Here is a 17,884-nt window from a genome sequence, read left to right on the forward strand (position 1 = left end):
TGATGCTCCAGTCCAATACTGAAGGAGTGCTGCACTGTTGGAGAGGCTGACTTTCAGATGAGATGTTAAACTGAGGCCTTGCAGGTGGATGTAAAAGATCACACGGCGTTATTTCGAAGAAGACCAGGGGAGATTTCCCAGTCTCCTGCGGCCAATATTATCCCTCAACCAACATCACTAAAACAGATTATCTGGTCATTTATTTCATTGCTGTTTATGGGATCTTGCTGTGTGCAAATTGGCTGCCCCTTTTTCCCTACATTACAACAATGACTACACTTCAAAAGTGCTTCATTCGCTGTAAAACACTTTGGGAAGTCCTGAGGCCATGAAAGGGGCTACAGAAATGCAAGTCCTTTCTTTCTTATTTGGCTGTGTACGGGAACCCACTGAGGTTTTTCAAACTCCCAACAGCTCTTTCCCTTTCATCCATCACCGACTGAAAATTCCTGTCCAAACAGCCGCCGTTCCCATAGCAACCGACAAATAGGAGGCCTGGGAGAGGGTGCCGAGGAGATTTACTAGAATGGAACCAGGGATGAGGGATTTCAGTTATGTGGAGAGACTGGAGAAGCTGGGATTGTTCTCCTTAGAGCGGAGACGGTTAAGGGGAGATTTAATAGAGGCGTTCAAAATCATGAGGGGTTTGATAGAGTAAATAAGGAGAAACTGTTTCCAGTGGCAGGAGGGCCGGTAACCAGAGGACACAGATTTAAGATAATTGGCAAAAGAACCAGAGGGGGAGATGAGGAGAGTGTTTGTTACGCAGCGAGTTGGGATGCGCTGCCTGACAGGGCAGTAGAAGCAGGTTGAATAGTAACTTTCAAAAAGGAATTGGATAAATACTTGAAGATGAAAAATTTGCAGGGCTATGGGGGAAAGAGCAGGGGGAGTGGGACTGATTAAATAGCTCTTTCAAAGAGCTAGCACAGGCACGATGGACCGAATGGTCTCCTTCTGTGCTGTATCATTCTGTGAGTTTTCTCCCAGACTCCAATCCCCTGAAAGTGGTGATGTTGGCAGTTGTCCAATTAACTATTCTTCCCATGCGAGTCTTGAATGTGTCAGCAGAATTTTGAATGACTGCTAATGCCTGAGCTCAGCCCTGTCTCTACCCAACAACCACAGACAGGGTTTCGAACAACAACTGGAACAATTTTCATTTCAATGTAAATAAATGTCCTAAGGTGCTTCACAGAAGCATAGAGACAAAAATGACACCGAGCCAAAGGAGGAGACATTAAAGAGGTGGCTTTTAAGGAGTGTCTTAAAGGAGGAGAGAGAGGTGGAGAGGCGGAGAGGGTTAAGGAGGGATTTTCAGAGGATAGTGCAGCTGAAGGCACGGCCGCCAATGGTTGGCTGAAGAGAGGGGGAATACACAAGAGGCCAGAGACAGGCGAAGGGAGTGTTTGGTGGGGGTTTAGGGATGGAAAAGGTGACAGAGATAGGAATTGTAATGATTTAAATATGAAGATGAGAATTTTAAATTTGAAACATTAGGGGACCAAGAGCCGACGTAGGTCAGCATGGACGGGGTGATGAGTGAACGGGACTTGCAACGAGATACGATACGGGCAGCAGAGCTTTAGATGAGGTGAAGTTTACGGAGGGTGGGGGATGGGAGGCCGGCCAGGAGAGCATTGGAATAGTCGAGTCTGGAGGTAACGGAGGCACGGATGAGGGTTTCAGCAGCAGATGAGCTGAGGCAGGGGCGGAGACGGGGGATGTTACGGAGCTGGAAGTGGGCGGCCTTTGCGATGGAGAGGATACGGGGCCAGAAGCTCAGCTCAGGGTCAAATAGGACGGCAAGGTTGCGGACAGTCTGGTTCATCCTCAGACGGTGGCCAGAGAGCGGGATAGAATCGGTGGTGAGGGAACGGAGTTTGTGATGGGGACCGAAGGCAAATGGCTTCAGTCTTCCCAATGTTTAATTGGAGGAAATTGCAGCTTACCCAGGGCAGGATCACAGTGTATTTACCAGTGAGGCAATCATCACGGCAGGTTTTAAAATATATTTTGAGTTGAGCAACGACTTCAGAGAGACTTGGTGGGTTTAAGTTACTGAATCACACCATGTGGGAGAGCTGAATTAACTGGCACAGTATTGAGGCACCTTGGATTAATGACCCGTTAAACTCTTATCCTCAGTAACTCCTCCCAGCCATGGAGGGGCCGCCAGTGGTCAGAGTTCAAGCAAATATATAATCCAACAAAAGAGAGCAGTGGAATGTTAACCCTTTCAGCCGTGGGTAGCACTCTCTCCCCTCTGAGTCAGAAGGTGGTGGGTTCGAGCCCCACTTCAGAGACTTGAGCACAAAATCCAGGCTGACTCTTCCAGTGCAGTACTGAGGGAGAGCTGCACTATTGGAGGTGCCGTCTTTCGGAAGTTGGAACATTAAACCGAGGCCCCGTCTGTTTCGGAACTACGAAACAGAGCCATGGGATTTTTTCCGTCAAACTGAGAGGACAGACGAGGCCTCGACTTAACGTCTCATTCGAAAGACGGCACCTCCGCCAGTGCAGCACTCCCTCGGTACTGGCACTGGGAGTGTCGGCCTGGTGTATGTGCTTAAGTCTTTGGAGTGGGACTTGAACCCACGACTTTCTGACGGAGAGGCGAGCATGTTACCTACTGAGCCATGGCTGACACTATGGGCTCAATTTTCAAATTTAAAAAATGGGTGGGTTGGCGGCGGGGGGGCATTGAAAATTGCCACCATTTCAGACCCACCTCCAACCCGCCTCCAACCCGCCCATTTCCAGTTTTCACTGGGGGAATGAAGGGCGGGCGACCAACCCACTCCCAGGAGGCAGGTCGGGCCTTAAAACCTTTCAAGGAGGCTTCAGGCCTCCATTTTTCACTAATTCCCGATTTCAACCCCGGGGGGTGCTGGGATTCCCTGGTCTTCTGTTTTACACCTCGTGAAAAGAGGCGAGAAGGCCCGAGACTAACAGGCAGGTGCCCAGAAAGGCACAGCTTGTGGAGCAGGAGTGCTTCCCCCAGGTCCAACAAGCCTACCTGCACCGACTCCCCAATGATCTGACCAAGGAGGGATTCACAGGTCAACGTGAAAACACATGGCATTTTGGGATGCAGAGTGGAGCAGACCCTGGGAAGACAGATGGTGTTTGTTTCAATGTGTTGGTCACTGTTGCCCAGATGGAAACCAAACACAGCCAGTTCCCTCCAGGTGTTAACAGCAAGGAGTATGGTTGGCACAAAGTAGGTAATGATGATTTGAAAATTCAAATGCCCCCCCCCACCGATCGCGGACCCCCAACCCCGATCCCCCAACCCCGATCCTCCCCCTGATCCCGATCCTCCCCCCTCTCCGATCCTCTGACCCCCAACCCCGATCCCCCGACCCCGATCCTCCCCCCGATCCCGATCCTCCCCCAATTCCGTTCCTCTGACCCCCAACCCCGATCCCCCAACCCCGATCCTCCCCCTGATCCCGATCCTCCCCCCTCTCCGATCCTCTGACCCCCAACCCCGATCCCCCGACCCCGATCCTCCCCCAATCCCAATCCTCCCCCAATTCCGTTCCTCCGACCCCGACACTCCCCCTGAACGATCGCAGACCGCCGCGATGACCCCCGATCCCGACACTCCCCCCATGACTGACCCCGATCCCATCCCCCATGAATCGCGACCCCCGTGCCCACCTATGTCCACCTATGCCCTCCCGAGCCCACATATACCCACCCATGCCCCCCATGCCCATCCTTGCACTCCCATGCTCCCCCATGCCCTCCCCCCGCCCCCATCGATACAAACAAAGACTTACTTGCAGACTTACCTGAAGACGTCCTCACCCTGGCTGGTCTCCTGTCTGACTGAAACCAGACTGTCAATCAGCAGGTCAGTCGGACGGGAAACTGGCAAAAAAAAAAGACATCCTTACGCCAAAATCGTAAGGACGTCCGGGAAGCGCGTACTAATGGGCTTCCTGACCTCAATTTGATCCCCCACCCCCTTCCCGGCTCCGTTTTAAAATCACCCCCTATGACACTGTAGAGTGGGTGTCCAGGCCCAGCGTTCCTCCCTCCAGTTAGATTAACGTTCCTGCTCGATGCTTTCTGTGGGACATCACTTGTGGCGAACGGCTGCCCCTTGTTTACCGACATATCAAAGGGTGTCTGCACTTCAAAGCAAAGTGCTTTGTTTCTGAGAGATGTGATGAAGCCTCAGTTCCTTCTAACCCCAGAAGGTTTGTCCCCTCCCTGCATTCTCACATCCTGTGCCTGAGGCCTGTGCTGTAAATGGGGCCGCGATTCGTGTCTCTTTGATGCTGTCGAGGTTTTTGGAGGTGATTCGCCTGAGTGGTGTCGGTGTTAATAATTACCCAGGCTCCAAAGACAAACTCACCCAGAGTGATCCGAGCTCCCAAACACACAGCACCGTCAAAACAGGGTCAGAGGAACAAACACAGCGGAGGGAGAAACAGGTAGGGATAGGGGCTTTGAGGGAATGTTGCGGTCAACGGGATAGGAAGAGGCAGGGGCTGACAACAACAACTTGCGTTTATATCGTGCCTTTAACGTAGCAGAAACGTCCCAAGGTTCTTCACAGGAGCGATTATCAAACAAAATTTGACACCGAGCCACGTAAAGAGATTTTAGGACAGGTGACCAAAAGCTTGGTCAAAGTTAAGTTTTAAGGAGCAACTTAAAGGAGGAGAGAGAGAGAGAGAGGGGGAGAGAGGGGGAGAGGTTTAGGGAGGGAATTCCAGAGCTTAGGGCCCAGGCAGCTAAAGGCACAGCGGAGCAACGGAGGAGCGAAGGAAAATCGGGGATGCGCAAAAGGTCAGCATTGGAGGAGCGCAGAGATGGCGGAGGGTTGTAGGGCGGGAGGAGGTTAGAGAGATAGGGAGGGGGTGAGGCCATGGAGGGAGTGAGAGGGAGAGGAAGGGAGGGAGAGTTGAGACGAAGGGAGTGAGATGTTCCCGTGTCAGATCGCTGCAATGGAGCAGTGAGCAGATATTTAGATGGAAGGAAAAGGATGAGAAAACAAAGAGGGAATGAAGGACTGAGAAAGAACTCTACAGAGAAAGACAGGAAGGAAAAAAACTAAAAAGAGAGAAAGTGAAAAAACCAGTGAGGGGGAACAGAGAGAGTGTCGAGAGATAAGGGACGCTGGATATGCAATAAAACTTGGAGTCCATGCATTGTGTCAGTGAATCAATGATCGACCCCAGCTCACAGTGAATTAACTCTTTGTTTGCTGCAGTAAGGGTAAAGTTACTGATTCAGTGGGACTTACAATCTTTCAGTATAAGTTGGATTCAGTTCCCCTGATGGTTAAAAGATATTTGCAGCTGTTTATTGAACAGGTTCTAACTTTCGCGCTGTGTGTTAGTTTGGCTCAGTGACAGCACTCTTTTGTGAGAACATTGGAAGGCTTTGGCCTTAAGCTGCACACCAGGATTTGAGTAGCTAATCTACACAGACACTCAGTGGAGCCCTGCACTGTTGGAGGCGGTGTCTTTTAGGTGAGATGTTAATCCGGGGTGTGTTCACAGGTGGGTGTGAAAGACCCTGTGGAACTATTTGAAGAAGAGCAGGTAGTTCTCCCGGTGTCCTGACCAACATCTAATCCTAAACCAGCGCGTCCAAAAACAGATGGACTGCTTATTTATCTCATTGCTGTTTCTGGGAGCTTGCTGTGTACAATCTGCCATGTTTCCCTGCATGACAACAGTTACTACACTTCAAAAAGTATTTCTTTGGCTGTGAAGCGTTATGGGATGTCCTGAGGATGTGAAAGGCGCTATACAAATGCATGTGCTTTCTTAAGCTAATCCTTTAAACCGGATCATATCTCAACTAATGCTGGAAAAAATGTGCAGGGCTATGGGGAAAGAGCAGGGGGAGTGGGACTAATTGGATAGCTCTTTCAAAGAGCTGGCACAAGCACGATGGGCTGAATGGCCTCTTTCTGTGCTGTATGACTCTATGATTCTATCCAAGTGGGGCTGTGGTGCAACTAGCCAGGGTTTGATCGATCCAGGTCGCACATGGAATCAGTCTGGGGCAAGATCCCTGGTCCATTCCCCAGTTTATTGTGATTGAAACCAGTTTTGGCAGTGGCCGCTGTAGAATTGGCCTCAGCTCCCCTGGATAAAGGAGGGGGAAAAATGAGGAGGGGGTTGCTGTTCCTGATCGCTATTGTGTGATTCCTGCAGGAAACCGTGTGAACATTGTGTGGGACTTGGATGCAAACCCCCTTCACCCTCCAATAATTGAATAACCTGCAATCACTTACTGTCCAGGATCACTAGTGAAGAAGAAAGAAACAACTTGCATTTATCCAGCACCTTTCACCACCTCACAACGTCCCAAAGCACTTTACAGCCGATGAAGCACTTTTGAAGTGTAGTCACTGTTGTAATGTAGGAAACGCGGCAGCCAATTTACACACAGCAAGATCCCGCAAACAGCAATGAGATGAATGACCAGATAATCTGTTTTTTAGTAATGTTGGTTGAGGGATAAATATTGGCCCCAGGACACTGAGGAGAACTCCCCCTGCTCTTCTTCAAAATAGTGGCCGTGAGATTTTTTACGTCCACCTGAGAGGGCAGACGGGGCCTCGGTTTAACGTCTCATCCGAAAAATGGCACCTCCAACTTTAGAGCACTCCCTCAGTACTGGCACTGGGAGTGTCGGCCTGGATTATGTGCTCCAGTCTCTGGAGTGGGACTCGAACCCACAACTTTCCGATGCAGAGCTGAGAGTGCTGCCCACTGAGCCATGGGATGGGCACTTGAGTTAGGTAGAGCTCGCACACTGGAGTCGCTGCCTGCAAAGAGAAAATTTTCAAATAAAATAGAATAGTTATGGAAAAGGACGAGGAACAATCAAATGAGAAAATGTTTAACTGGAGGAGGGCTAATTTCAGTGAGTTTGAAACGGGATCTGGCCCAGGTGGATTGGAATCAAAGATTGGCAGGTAAAACAGTAATTAAACAATGGGAGGTCTTCAAGGAGGCATTGGTTCAGGTACAGAGTAGACACATTCCTATGAGGGGGAAAGGAAAGGCATCAAAGCTAGAGCTCCCTGGATGATTAAAGATATAGTGATTGAAATGAAACAGGAAAAGGAGGCTTCATCACTCCCTGTCACCCCCACCCACCCTTGGCACCATCACTCCCTGTCACCCCCACCCACCCTTGGCACCATCACTCCCTGTCACCCCCACCCACCCTTGGCACCATCACTCCCTGTCACCCCCACCCACCCTTGGCACCATCACTCCCTGTCACCCCCACCCACCCTTGGCACCATCACTCCCTGTCACCCCCACCCACCCTTGGCACCATCACACCCTGTCTCCTCCCCACCCCGGCTCCATCACTCCCTGTCTCCCCCCGACCCCTGGCACCATCACTCCCTGTCACCCCCACCCACCCTTGGCACCATCACACCCTGTCTCCTCCCCACCCCTGACTCCATCACTCCCTGTCTCCTCCCCACCCCTGACTCCATCACTCCCTGTCTCCTCCCCACCCCTGGCTCCATCACTCACTGTCTCCCCCCCACCCCTGGCACCATTACTCCCTGTCTCCCCACCCCCACCCTGGCACCATCACTCCCTGTCTCCCCCCCATCTCTGGCTCCATTACTCCCTGTCTCCCCACCCCCACCCTGGCACCATCACTCCCTGTCTCCCCCCCATCTCTGGCTCCATTACTCCCTGTCTCCCCACCCCCACCCTGGCACCATCACTCCCTGTCTCCTCCCCACCCCGGCTCCATCACTCCCTGTCTCCCCCCGACCCCTGGCACCATCACTCCCTGTCACCCCCACCCACCCTTGGCACCATCACACCCTGTCTCCTCCCCACCCCTGACTCCATCACTCCCTGTCTCCTCCCCACCCCTGGCTCCATCACTCACTGTCTCCCCCCTACCCCTGGCACCATTACTCCCTGTCTCCCCACCCCCACCCTGGCACCATCACTCCCTGTCTCCCCCCCATCTCTGGCTCCATCACTCCCTGTCTCCCCCCCACCCCTGTAAAATCTCCACCCTCCCCAGCTGCTGCTGCCATTTCCTGACACTAAGGAGCTAATTTAAATAACCACAACACGTCATTAGCATTTAAAGAGCAGAGAGAAATAAAACCAACAAGAATGGGGATCTCCATCTCTATTGCATGGTCAATTCACTCACTTAAAAGGGCTCGTGCAACATTTTTACCTTGGGCGGAGGTGAGCTATTTTTGGCACAAGGAAGACACACATGAGCAATGTATGTTGGCGTGTTTTAGATTATCATGAAAGAAGGTTCCCCTTTCAAAGGGTCACTGATTTCATTGAGAAAGTTATTGACTAAACACTTTTTGTTTGTTTCCATTGTGTTGGTTTCGTAGGAACAGGAGGAGGCCATTCAGCCCCTCGAACCTGTTCTGCCATTCAATCAGATCATGGCTGATCTGTATCTTAACTCCAACTACCCGCCTTGGTTCTGTAACCCTCTATACCCTTACGTAACAAAATCTATCATTCTCAGTTTTGAAATTTTCTATTGACCCCCAGTCTCAACAGCTTTTTGGGGGAGAGAGTTCCAGATTTCCACCACCCTTTGTGTGAAGAAATGCTTCCTGATTTCATCCGTGAACGGCCCAGCTCTGACTTTAAGATTGTGCCCCCTTGTTCTGGACTCCTCCCACTAGGGGAAATAGTTTCTCTCCATCGACCCTATCAAATCCTTTAATCATCTTAAACACCTCAATCAGATCACCCCTTAATCTAGTTGCATTGACGTTCAAACCAATCAGATAACTCAATGGGCAAATGCTCTATCTGAGAGGGAACGATTGTCCAGATCACTAATTGTAGCCATTTCCATAAAACGTTCCTTTGTAGAGCACTTGGATTTGAAAGAAAAGAAGATCCTGCATTTCTAAAGCACCTTTCACGACCTCAGGACGCCCCAAAGCGCTTTACAGCCAATGACGTACTTTTGAAGTGTAGTCACTGTTGTAATGTAGCAAACGTGGCAGCCAATTTGGGCACAGCAAGATCCCACACACAGCAATGTGATAATGACCAGATAATCTATTTGTGATGTCGGTTGAGGGATAAATATTGGCCCCGGACAACAGGGAGAACTCCCCTGGTCTTCTTTGAAATAATGTCGTGGGATATTTTACGTCCACCTGAGAGGGCACTCGGTTTAACGTCTCATCCGAAAGACGGCACCTCCGACAGTGCAGCACTCCCTCAGTGCTGGCACTGGGAGTGTCGGGCCTGGATTTTGTGCTCAAGTCTCTGGAGTGGGGACTTGAACCCACGACCCTCTGACTCAGAGGCGAGAGTGCTGCCCGCTGAGAAAAATTATGAAAACTGAGAACTAGAAGAGACAGTAATGGCTTCTGTCCCACAGAAGGCTCTTGGCTCCTGCGATACTCCTGCTGGAGAAATGGATTCCGGGTCCCAGTCGGCGAGCCTAGCAGGACTGCGGAAGGCTGTGGGAGATTTCTTGGATTTACTGGATGGACTGGTGACCAATGAACCCCATCATCTGACCAGCAGCGCTCCCCAGCTCATTCAGAGGATGCAAAATACGGTAAAATAAATGAAAGAGCCCTGATGTGGTACTGAGGCAGACTGGCCAGGGAACCCTCTAGGTCCATTCCTGGTGAGTGTGGAGGTAGCTAATCTCAGCTGGGGATGCCCTTGGGTTTCCACATTTGGTTTCAGCACCTCTGGAACAGGGGGAGAATAATGAGCCAGGGTAGCCCCTCGACTGGGGTCTGGTCTGGTGTGGTGTTGTTGGCAATATCAAATGGGAAGTTACTGCCCCAACCCCTCACACCCCACCCCACCCCGTCCCCCTTCTTGCTTAAGATATGACGCTCACACCAGCAATCACTCATTGGATAATAGCAGAGCAGGGTGAGTCTCTGATGGCTTAGTTGGCAAATGCAGCCCCTTGGAGCCAGGAAGGGTCTCAGAGTGATGGTGCAGGAACCACAGGTGGTCTAAAGAGGGATCACTGCACAATCCAGTGAAGGCAGCGGGAACGTATGTGTGTTTTAGGTTATCGGTGAGGAGTGGAACACCTCCCCCCATGGCCAAATAGCCTATCACTATATATCAGGTAAGGGATTTGGGACCACCTATACATCACCTGCCGTCCAATTAAGCGAAGGCCAGTCACCAGGGTGAGACCGCAGAGGGCTGTGGAGTGGTGGGTAGGGGAGGGATTTTGTAAAGGCTGCGGGCAAACTACACTAAAAGTCTCACTGCCCTCAGGTCCTCAGCGTTACGGTCTGCTAGACTGCCCTCACGAGGCATCAAACTTGCTGTGTTGTAATGACTTTAATGCTGTACTTTGTTCCAGCACTTTCAGTCCCAGGACACCAGCTCATTGATTCTTCAGCATTTAATCAGCAAACTGGAGGAATGTAAGATGGAAGTCTGCAAAAAGCTTGAAGTGAGTTGAACCTGGAATCATGGAGTTAGTGATCATTAGAACAAATGGTGGTGGTACCGTAGGTAAATCTAACCCGTGCTGTACCTGCCCTGGGAGTGTTTGATGAGACAGTGTAGAGGGAGCTTTACTCTGTATCGAACCCGTGCTGTACCTGCCCTGGGAGTGTTTGATGGGACAGTGTAGAGGGAGCTTTACTCTGTATCTAACCCGTGCTGTACCTGCCCTGGGAGTGTTTGATGGGACAGTGTAGAGGGAGCTTTACTCTGTATCTAACCCGTGCTGTACCTGCCCTGAGAGTGTTTGATGGGACAGTGTAGAGGGAGCTTTACTCTGTATCTTCCCTGTACTGTACCTGCCCTGGGAGTGTTTGATGGGACAGTGTAGAGGGAGCTTTACTCTGTATCTACCCTGTACTGTACCTGCCCGGGGAGTGTTTGATGGGACAGTGTAGAGGGAGCTTTACTCTGTATCTAACCCGTGCTGTACCTGCCCCGGGAGTGTTTGATGGGACAGTGTAGAGGGAGCTTTACTCTGTAGCTAACCCGTGCTGTACCTGCCCTGGGAGTGTTTGATGGGACAGTGTAGAGGGAGCTTTACTCTGTATCTAACCCGTGCTGTACCTGCCCTGGGAGTGTTTGATGGGACACTGGGTCCTTTCAACAGAAAGCACTGTCATTTTTTATTCACTATTTATTTTGGAAACAAAAATCGATGAACCTTTTGGAATCACTAACGGGAACTGGTAAAACCCTAACCCTTTCTCATTGACCCAATGGTTTGTTCTGCCCCCACCCCCACCCCCCTGCCTGTACCCAAGGCTCCACCTCACAAAAAAACCGCAAACACAGGTCACAGCAACCAACTCTGTCTGATGACGTGGGTCAAAGGGCACAGCCCGTCTGTGCTTTAACTCTGAGTAACTGATTTTCCTTGGTTATCATCTAAAGAACTGAGTCACATATCCTGTGAACTAATGGAATAAGAGTCCTGGCAAGAGGAGGCTGTAGAAGCTCTGACTTACCCAAGTTCACAATGGTGTCGGCAATTCCTCACTACAGTGGATTCTAAGTGAAATGGACAAGTACCATTAAAATACAATTTTGCTCTCCGCTCTCTTTCCTTCTTAGCCCTGTCTTTCCCTTTTCCTCTGTTCTTTCTCTTTCTCTCTTTTCACTTTCTTATCTTCTTTCCTCTATCTTTATCGCTTCCTTCTCATCTATGTCATCTCTTTCTCGTCTATGTCATCTCTTTTTTTCCTTTTTTGTTCTCATCTGTTTTTCCTCTGTCCAGCTTTTTCTTCTCCTTCTCTTTGTCTCCTCTTTCTCCTCCTAGTTTTCTTCTCTCTTTTCCCTCTCTGTCTCTCCTTCCTCTTTATCTTTATCCTGTTGCCCCCTTTTTTCTCTCTTTCTCTTTATCCTTGTCATTTCTTTCTGTTTGCTTTCTCCTCTTTCTCCTGACTTTCTCTTTCTTTTCTCTCTTTCTTTTGTCTCTTTTTCCTCTCTCTATCTCTTTTTCTATCTTCACTATCTTACCTTCTTTTCTCTGGTTTTCTCTTTTGCTCCTTGTTCTTCTTTCCATGACATATTCCTCCTTGTCTCTCTCTTCTCTCCTGTATAAACCTGTCTCAATATGCAGAATATTAGTAGGCTTGGTATTGATAATTTTAAACGAAATGAGTGGCTGACACAATGTTGTCAACAATGAGTTGGAGGCAGGGCGAGAGTTACAGCAAACAGGGTCTATTTTACAGCAGAGTCTATTTTACAGCAAACAGAGTCTACTTACTCAGCAAACAGCAAAGACGGTCTAGTTAGACAGAGTCTCTATGCATTACAGCAAACAGAGTCCATTTTCTGAGCAAACAGTCTATTTAAACAGAGTCTCTACACACTACAGCAAACAGAACTCATGACCAAAACTACAGCAAAGTCTCCCGATAAAAGCAGGATTATTTCTCCAGCAAAATGCAGTGAGTGGACGATAGTTACATAATACAAACTATGTGCATAAAATCAATCCCAGTCACCGACAGAGGGCTCCAGGCCTGATTGACAGGGGAATTACCCAATCATCACCATTCTGGCCGGGACTTGTGTTGTCACTATATGGTGCAGCCATATTTAAAATCACTGGTGACCTTTAATCCTCCAACCTACAAATTGTGAACTAAAGAGGGACAGAATCCCAATTGAAACATTAATTAATAATTTCTTTGTTTACCCTCATTCAGAGCAAAAAATTCAAAGACCCCTGCATGACACTGACAATGTCAAAAATGCTTGGTAAGATGATCTACTGTGAATTTTGTATCCCCCTCTCATTGAAAAAATGCATTGGTCTAATATTTGGGATTCAAATTCTCTGTGGAACAGGATACCAGGACTATGGAACTGGTCAGACTTGAATTTGGAACAAGGCTGAAGGATTTTGGAATAAGTGTAGATCTTGGTGATCAAGCCATCCAGGGAATATCATGGCCCCCTGTCTGTCTAATCCAATGGTTCAGGTGGATAGTAAAGATCCCAGTGGTAACGTTCGAAGAAAAGGAGGGAGTTCTCCCAATGTCCCGGACAACATTCCGCCCTCAAACAACATCACCGTAGATTAATGTGTCATTCATCTAATTGCTTGATTGTGGGATCCTGCTGTGTACTAAATGGCTTCCAGGTTAGTCTGCACAACAGTGACTACAATTCAAAGTGATGTGCTGCAGGTAAACAGTTTTGCAACATTTCAAAGATATATGAAAAATCACTATATAAACCTTCTCCCTTCCTCCTTTCCTTTCTCCTTCCCTCCTTTCCTTTCTCCCTCCCCCCTTCATCCTTCCCCTTCTTTCTCCTTCTCTCTTTTCCTGTCTTCTTTTCTTCCTCCCTCTTTCCCATAGAAATATCATCAGTGGACAGTAGTTGGTCTGGGTTGGACAGTGAAGGCTCCAGTGTTAGTCAGATACTCTGGGGCATTGATTGGGAGTCAGAGAGAGATGTCCTGCAAAACCTTCCCTCCAGTGACAAATTTAAGAGAGTTTTTTTTAAGAATTGACTGATTGGATAGGGAATGCAGCAGATGGAAGAAAAGAAATGAACACGTTTTCATTTATATAGCGTCTTTCACAACCTCAGGATGCCCCAAAACCCTTTATAACTAATGAAGTACTTTTGAAGTGTAGTCACTGATGTGATGTAGGAAACACGGCAGCCAATTTGTGCACAACAAGCTCCCACAAACAGCGTAGGAACAGGTGTAGGCTATTCAGCCCCTCGAGTCTGTTCCGCCATTCAATGAGATCATGGTCGATCTGTATCCTAACTCCATCCACCCGCCTTGGCTCCATATCCCTTAATACCCTTGGCTAGTAAAAATCTACTGATCTCAGATTTAAAATTATTAATTGAGCATCTACTGCTTTCTGTGGGAGAGAGTTCCAAACTTCTACCACCCTTTGTGTGAAGAAGTGTTTCCTAACTTCTCTCCTGAATGGCCTGGCTCTGATTTTAAGGTTATGTCCCCTTGTCCTAGACTCTCCCACCAGTGGAAAAAGTTTCTCTCTTTCTACTGTGTCAATTCCTTTCAAAATCCTAAAAACCTCAATCAAATCAAATCACCCCCTTAACCTTCTATATTCCAGGGAATACAAGCCTAGTTTATGGAATCTCTCCTCATAATCTGACCCTTGGAACCCTGGCAATGAGATAAATGACCAGAAAGTGATGTTGGTTGAAGGATAAATATTAGCCAGGACACTGGGAGAACTTCCTTGCTCTTCTTCAAAAAGTGCGAATGGATCTTTTGTGTCTACCTGAGAGGGCAAACGAGGCATCTAAAAGATGACATCTCCAGCAGTTTGAGAAGGTATCTCACAAGAGGCTAGTTAGAAAAATGCAGGTGTATGGTAATGTAGAGGAAATGTAGCAGCATGGATAGAAAGTTGGTTGACTGGCATGAAGCAAAGAATTGGGGTAAATGGATGTTGCTCGTATTGGAGAAGGGTTGGACGTAGTATACCCAGGGGTCAGTGCTGGGTCCACTTTTGATCTCGATATATCTGGATAATCTGCACTTGGATATAAGAATCACAAGCTCAAAGTTTGCTGGCAACACAAAAGCAGGAGGTTTGACAAACAGTGAGGAGGACCACAAAAAAATTAAGGAAGGCATAGACACGTTAGTGGAATGGGCAATCAAGTGGCAGATGCAACTTAATGTGGATAAGTGGGAGGCAATGTATTTTGGGAGGAAAGACAAAGATTGGGAACATACACTATTGGAAAGATGCTGAAAGATGCAGAAGAACAAAGAGACCAAAGGGTTCAAATATATTATTCTCTGAATGTGGGAGTGCAGGTAGATAGAGTCCTAAAATGGCCAATAGTATTTTGAGTTTTATAATTAGAGGCACCAGAGTAAAGAGGTAATGATAAGTTTACATAAAACTTTAGTTAGCCACACTTGTAGTACTGCGTGCAGTTTTTGGTGTCCCATTATAGAAAGGGCATTAACGGCATAAGAGAGCGTAGAGTGTCGATTCACCAGGATAATACCAGGGATGGAAACGATAGCTATGAGGAGAGACTTGAGATACGGGGACTGTTTCCAGTGGAGCAGAGAAAGCTCATCGGAGACTAAGAAAAGTTTTGATCAATGCAACCAGGAAGAGATTATTTCCTCTCGTTGGGGAGTCAATGACAAGGAGCCATTATTTTAAAAAATATCAGTAAGAGAGTGAGGAGAGATGTTCAGAGAAATTTCTTTACCCAGAGGGTTGTTGGAGGGTGGTATGTTTTACCACAGGGAGAGGTTGAGGCAGAAACTATTGTAACTTTTATAGGAAAATTGGAAAAACATTTCAAGCAGAGGAACATACAGGGCTGTGGGGAGAGAGTGGGGCAGTGGGATTAGTTTTGAATTGCTCGAGGAAAGAGTCAGCACAGACACGATGGGATGAATCACCTGCTTCTAAACTGTAAACTATGGTTCTATGGCTCTGTAGATTAAATAATATTGGTGTCCAAAAGCATAGTGTATTTTTGGAACAAGTTAGCAAGAAAGGGCACTGAAGAGGACATTTTAAATGGGTTCAAGTGCCATTTAGAAACATTGATGGAGGGACGACATTGAAGGATATGAGGAGATGATGGGTAGGGAGGGTTCAGGTCTGTTAAAAGCCGAACAGGCTGGTTGGGACTATTGGCCTTTCACTGTTCTCGAAATTCCTAGGGTCTCCATGAGGGGTAGATGATCTATGCATCGAATGGATTCATTTCTAACGCTGATCTGATTTTCCAGAGAGGGTCTGGGAGGAGAAGAGGGGCCTACTGAAGATGAGGGCTGAGTGTAAAGACATGATTGTGTTGCGAGCTGTCCTGAACACGGCACAACGGCAGGTGAAGGAAAAAAATGAAGAGATTGCACGGTGAGTCAGGTAACCAAAGCGTGAGTGTAAACACACCTGTGACTGTCTACGACCAACCGGTTACGTACCCTAAAACTCATCCCCACGAATGGGGGGGTGACTTCGTCACATGGGCTGTAACCTGGTGGAGCAGAGTACTTCCCCATAACAGAACCCGTCCGCTTTTCATCTCATTGAAAAGTATGAAATGCAAAACCCAACTGTAGTCATTCCCTGGCTGTGGTGAGTCTAATCTTGTGCTTTCAAGAGATAAAGAAAGATTTGCATTTATATTTAGTGCCTTTCATGACCTCAGGATGACCCAAAGCACTTTACAGCCAGTGAAGTACTTTTGAAGTGTAGTCACTGTTGTAATGTAGGAAACGCGGCAGCCAATTTGCGCACAGCAAGATCCCACAAACAGCAATGAGCTAATGACCAGATAATCTGTTTTTTAGTGATGTTGGTTGAGGGATAAATATTTGCCAGGACACCAGGGAGAACTCTCCTGGTCTTGATCAAAATAGTACCATGAGATCTTTTACGTCCACCTGAGAGGGCATATGGGGCCTCAGTTTAACGTCTCATCCAAAAGACGGCACCTCCGACAGTGCAGCACTCCCTCAGTACTGTACTGGGAGTCTCAGCCTGGATTATGTGCTCAAATCTCTGGAGTGGAACTTGAACCCACAAGTCTCTTGACCCAGAGGTGAGAGGTGCTACCACTGAACCACTGCTGACCTGCAAGATGGTAGCAGACCTGCGTTCTCTTTGATGGTCCAAACTTGGCCATGTGCATCTACAGTAGCACAATCCAGGCTTTTGTGTCTTGATGGGTGCCTTGGGAACCATGGAGCCTTGCTCACCACACACAAAGTTTAAATCCCCGTTCCCAATTAATTACCATACATATTTAGAACAAAGGCCAGGAGAAACTTTCTTCACACAAAGAGCTGTGAGGATTCAATTCCAGGGTTAGTGGTTGAGGCAGAAACTATGTCAACATTCAAGATTAGATTGGAGAGGCGGTTAAAGGAAAAGGGGATGAAGGGATTCTAATCATTATTCATTCTCGGAATGTGGGCCTCACTGGCTAGTCCAGCATTTATTGCCCATCCCTAGTTGCCCCTTGAGAAGGTGGTGGTGGGCCTTCTTCTTGAACCGCTGCAGTCCATGTGGTGAAGACGCTCTCACAGTGCTGATAGGTAGGATTTTGACCCAGTGATGGGATATGGGAATAGGTAAATGTGATTAGAGTTTCTTGCTCACATGGGGAGAGGGCAAACGCTGACACGGGCTGGTCGGGCCGAATGGCCTGATTCCGTGTTGTAACTTCTAGGTATCTCAAGTTGCTGATATTACCATTCTCGGTGTTCTGATTTGGGGTTTACCCACCAATGAGGCTAAAATCGGCCCTTCCCAAACCTCCACCCTCACAAAATTCAAACAAGTAAGAAATACAAACACAAGTAGAACTGAGTGGCCAGAGCCTTGTGGCTGCACTGACAGAGGTTGCAGGTTAGAAATGGTCCAAGGGCGGGAGTGTGGACAGCTTTGGACAACAGGCTTGTTGCCCTTACAAAGCAACTGCCTTCTAAAGTAATTCATTGGCTGTGAAGCACTTTGAGACACCTAAGGACATGGTGGGTGCCATAAATTCTTTTCTCCTTGAACATGTGCTCAGGGGCAAGTCAATCATTAATTAATGTTGGAAATACAATGCAGGTCTGTCAGATTCTGAAACGGTAGATCTGGTCATGGGGCAACACCCAATAGGCTGACCTCTCCTTACTCTTTTCAGATAATAATGGACCTTTTGTTTTTTAAATTTGTTCTGGGGATGTGAGCAACACTGGGAAGGTTGTATTTGTTACCCATTGCTAGTTGCTCAGAGGGCATTGAGAGTCAAGCTTGGGACTGGAGTCCATATAGGCCCGGACCGGGTAAGGACAGCAGGCTCCCTTCCCTGATGGACATTAGTGAACTAGTTGGGTTTTTAGACGTAAGGAACAGTGATCATGGCTATTTCTTTCCCCAAGTGCCAGCCCA

At 48.1% G+C, this 17,884-nt stretch overlaps 1 protein-coding gene across 1 annotated transcript in view; it reads left to right on the forward strand.

Moving 5' to 3' along the window:
* The first annotated feature begins 4,384 nt into the window (after positions 1 to 4,384).
* The window catches only part of LOC137331232 (uncharacterized), a 40,727-nt gene continuing 27,227 nt past the window's right edge, over positions 4,385 to 17,884 (forward strand). Inside the window, exons 1-5 of the mRNA XM_067994876.1 lie at positions 4,385 to 4,448; positions 9,391 to 9,573; positions 10,351 to 10,443; positions 12,674 to 12,725; positions 15,730 to 15,856. Coding sequence (XP_067850977.1) covers positions 9,427 to 9,573; positions 10,351 to 10,443; positions 12,674 to 12,725; positions 15,730 to 15,856 — 419 coding nt within the window. The 5' untranslated portion in view covers positions 4,385 to 4,448; positions 9,391 to 9,426. The remainder of the gene's footprint in view (positions 4,449 to 9,390; positions 9,574 to 10,350; positions 10,444 to 12,673; positions 12,726 to 15,729; positions 15,857 to 17,884) is intronic.

The sequence above is a fragment of the Heptranchias perlo genome, chromosome 13 (genome assembly GCF_035084215.1).
Source record: "Heptranchias perlo isolate sHepPer1 chromosome 13, sHepPer1.hap1, whole genome shotgun sequence".
Lineage (NCBI taxonomy): Eukaryota > Metazoa > Chordata > Chondrichthyes > Hexanchiformes > Hexanchidae > Heptranchias > Heptranchias perlo.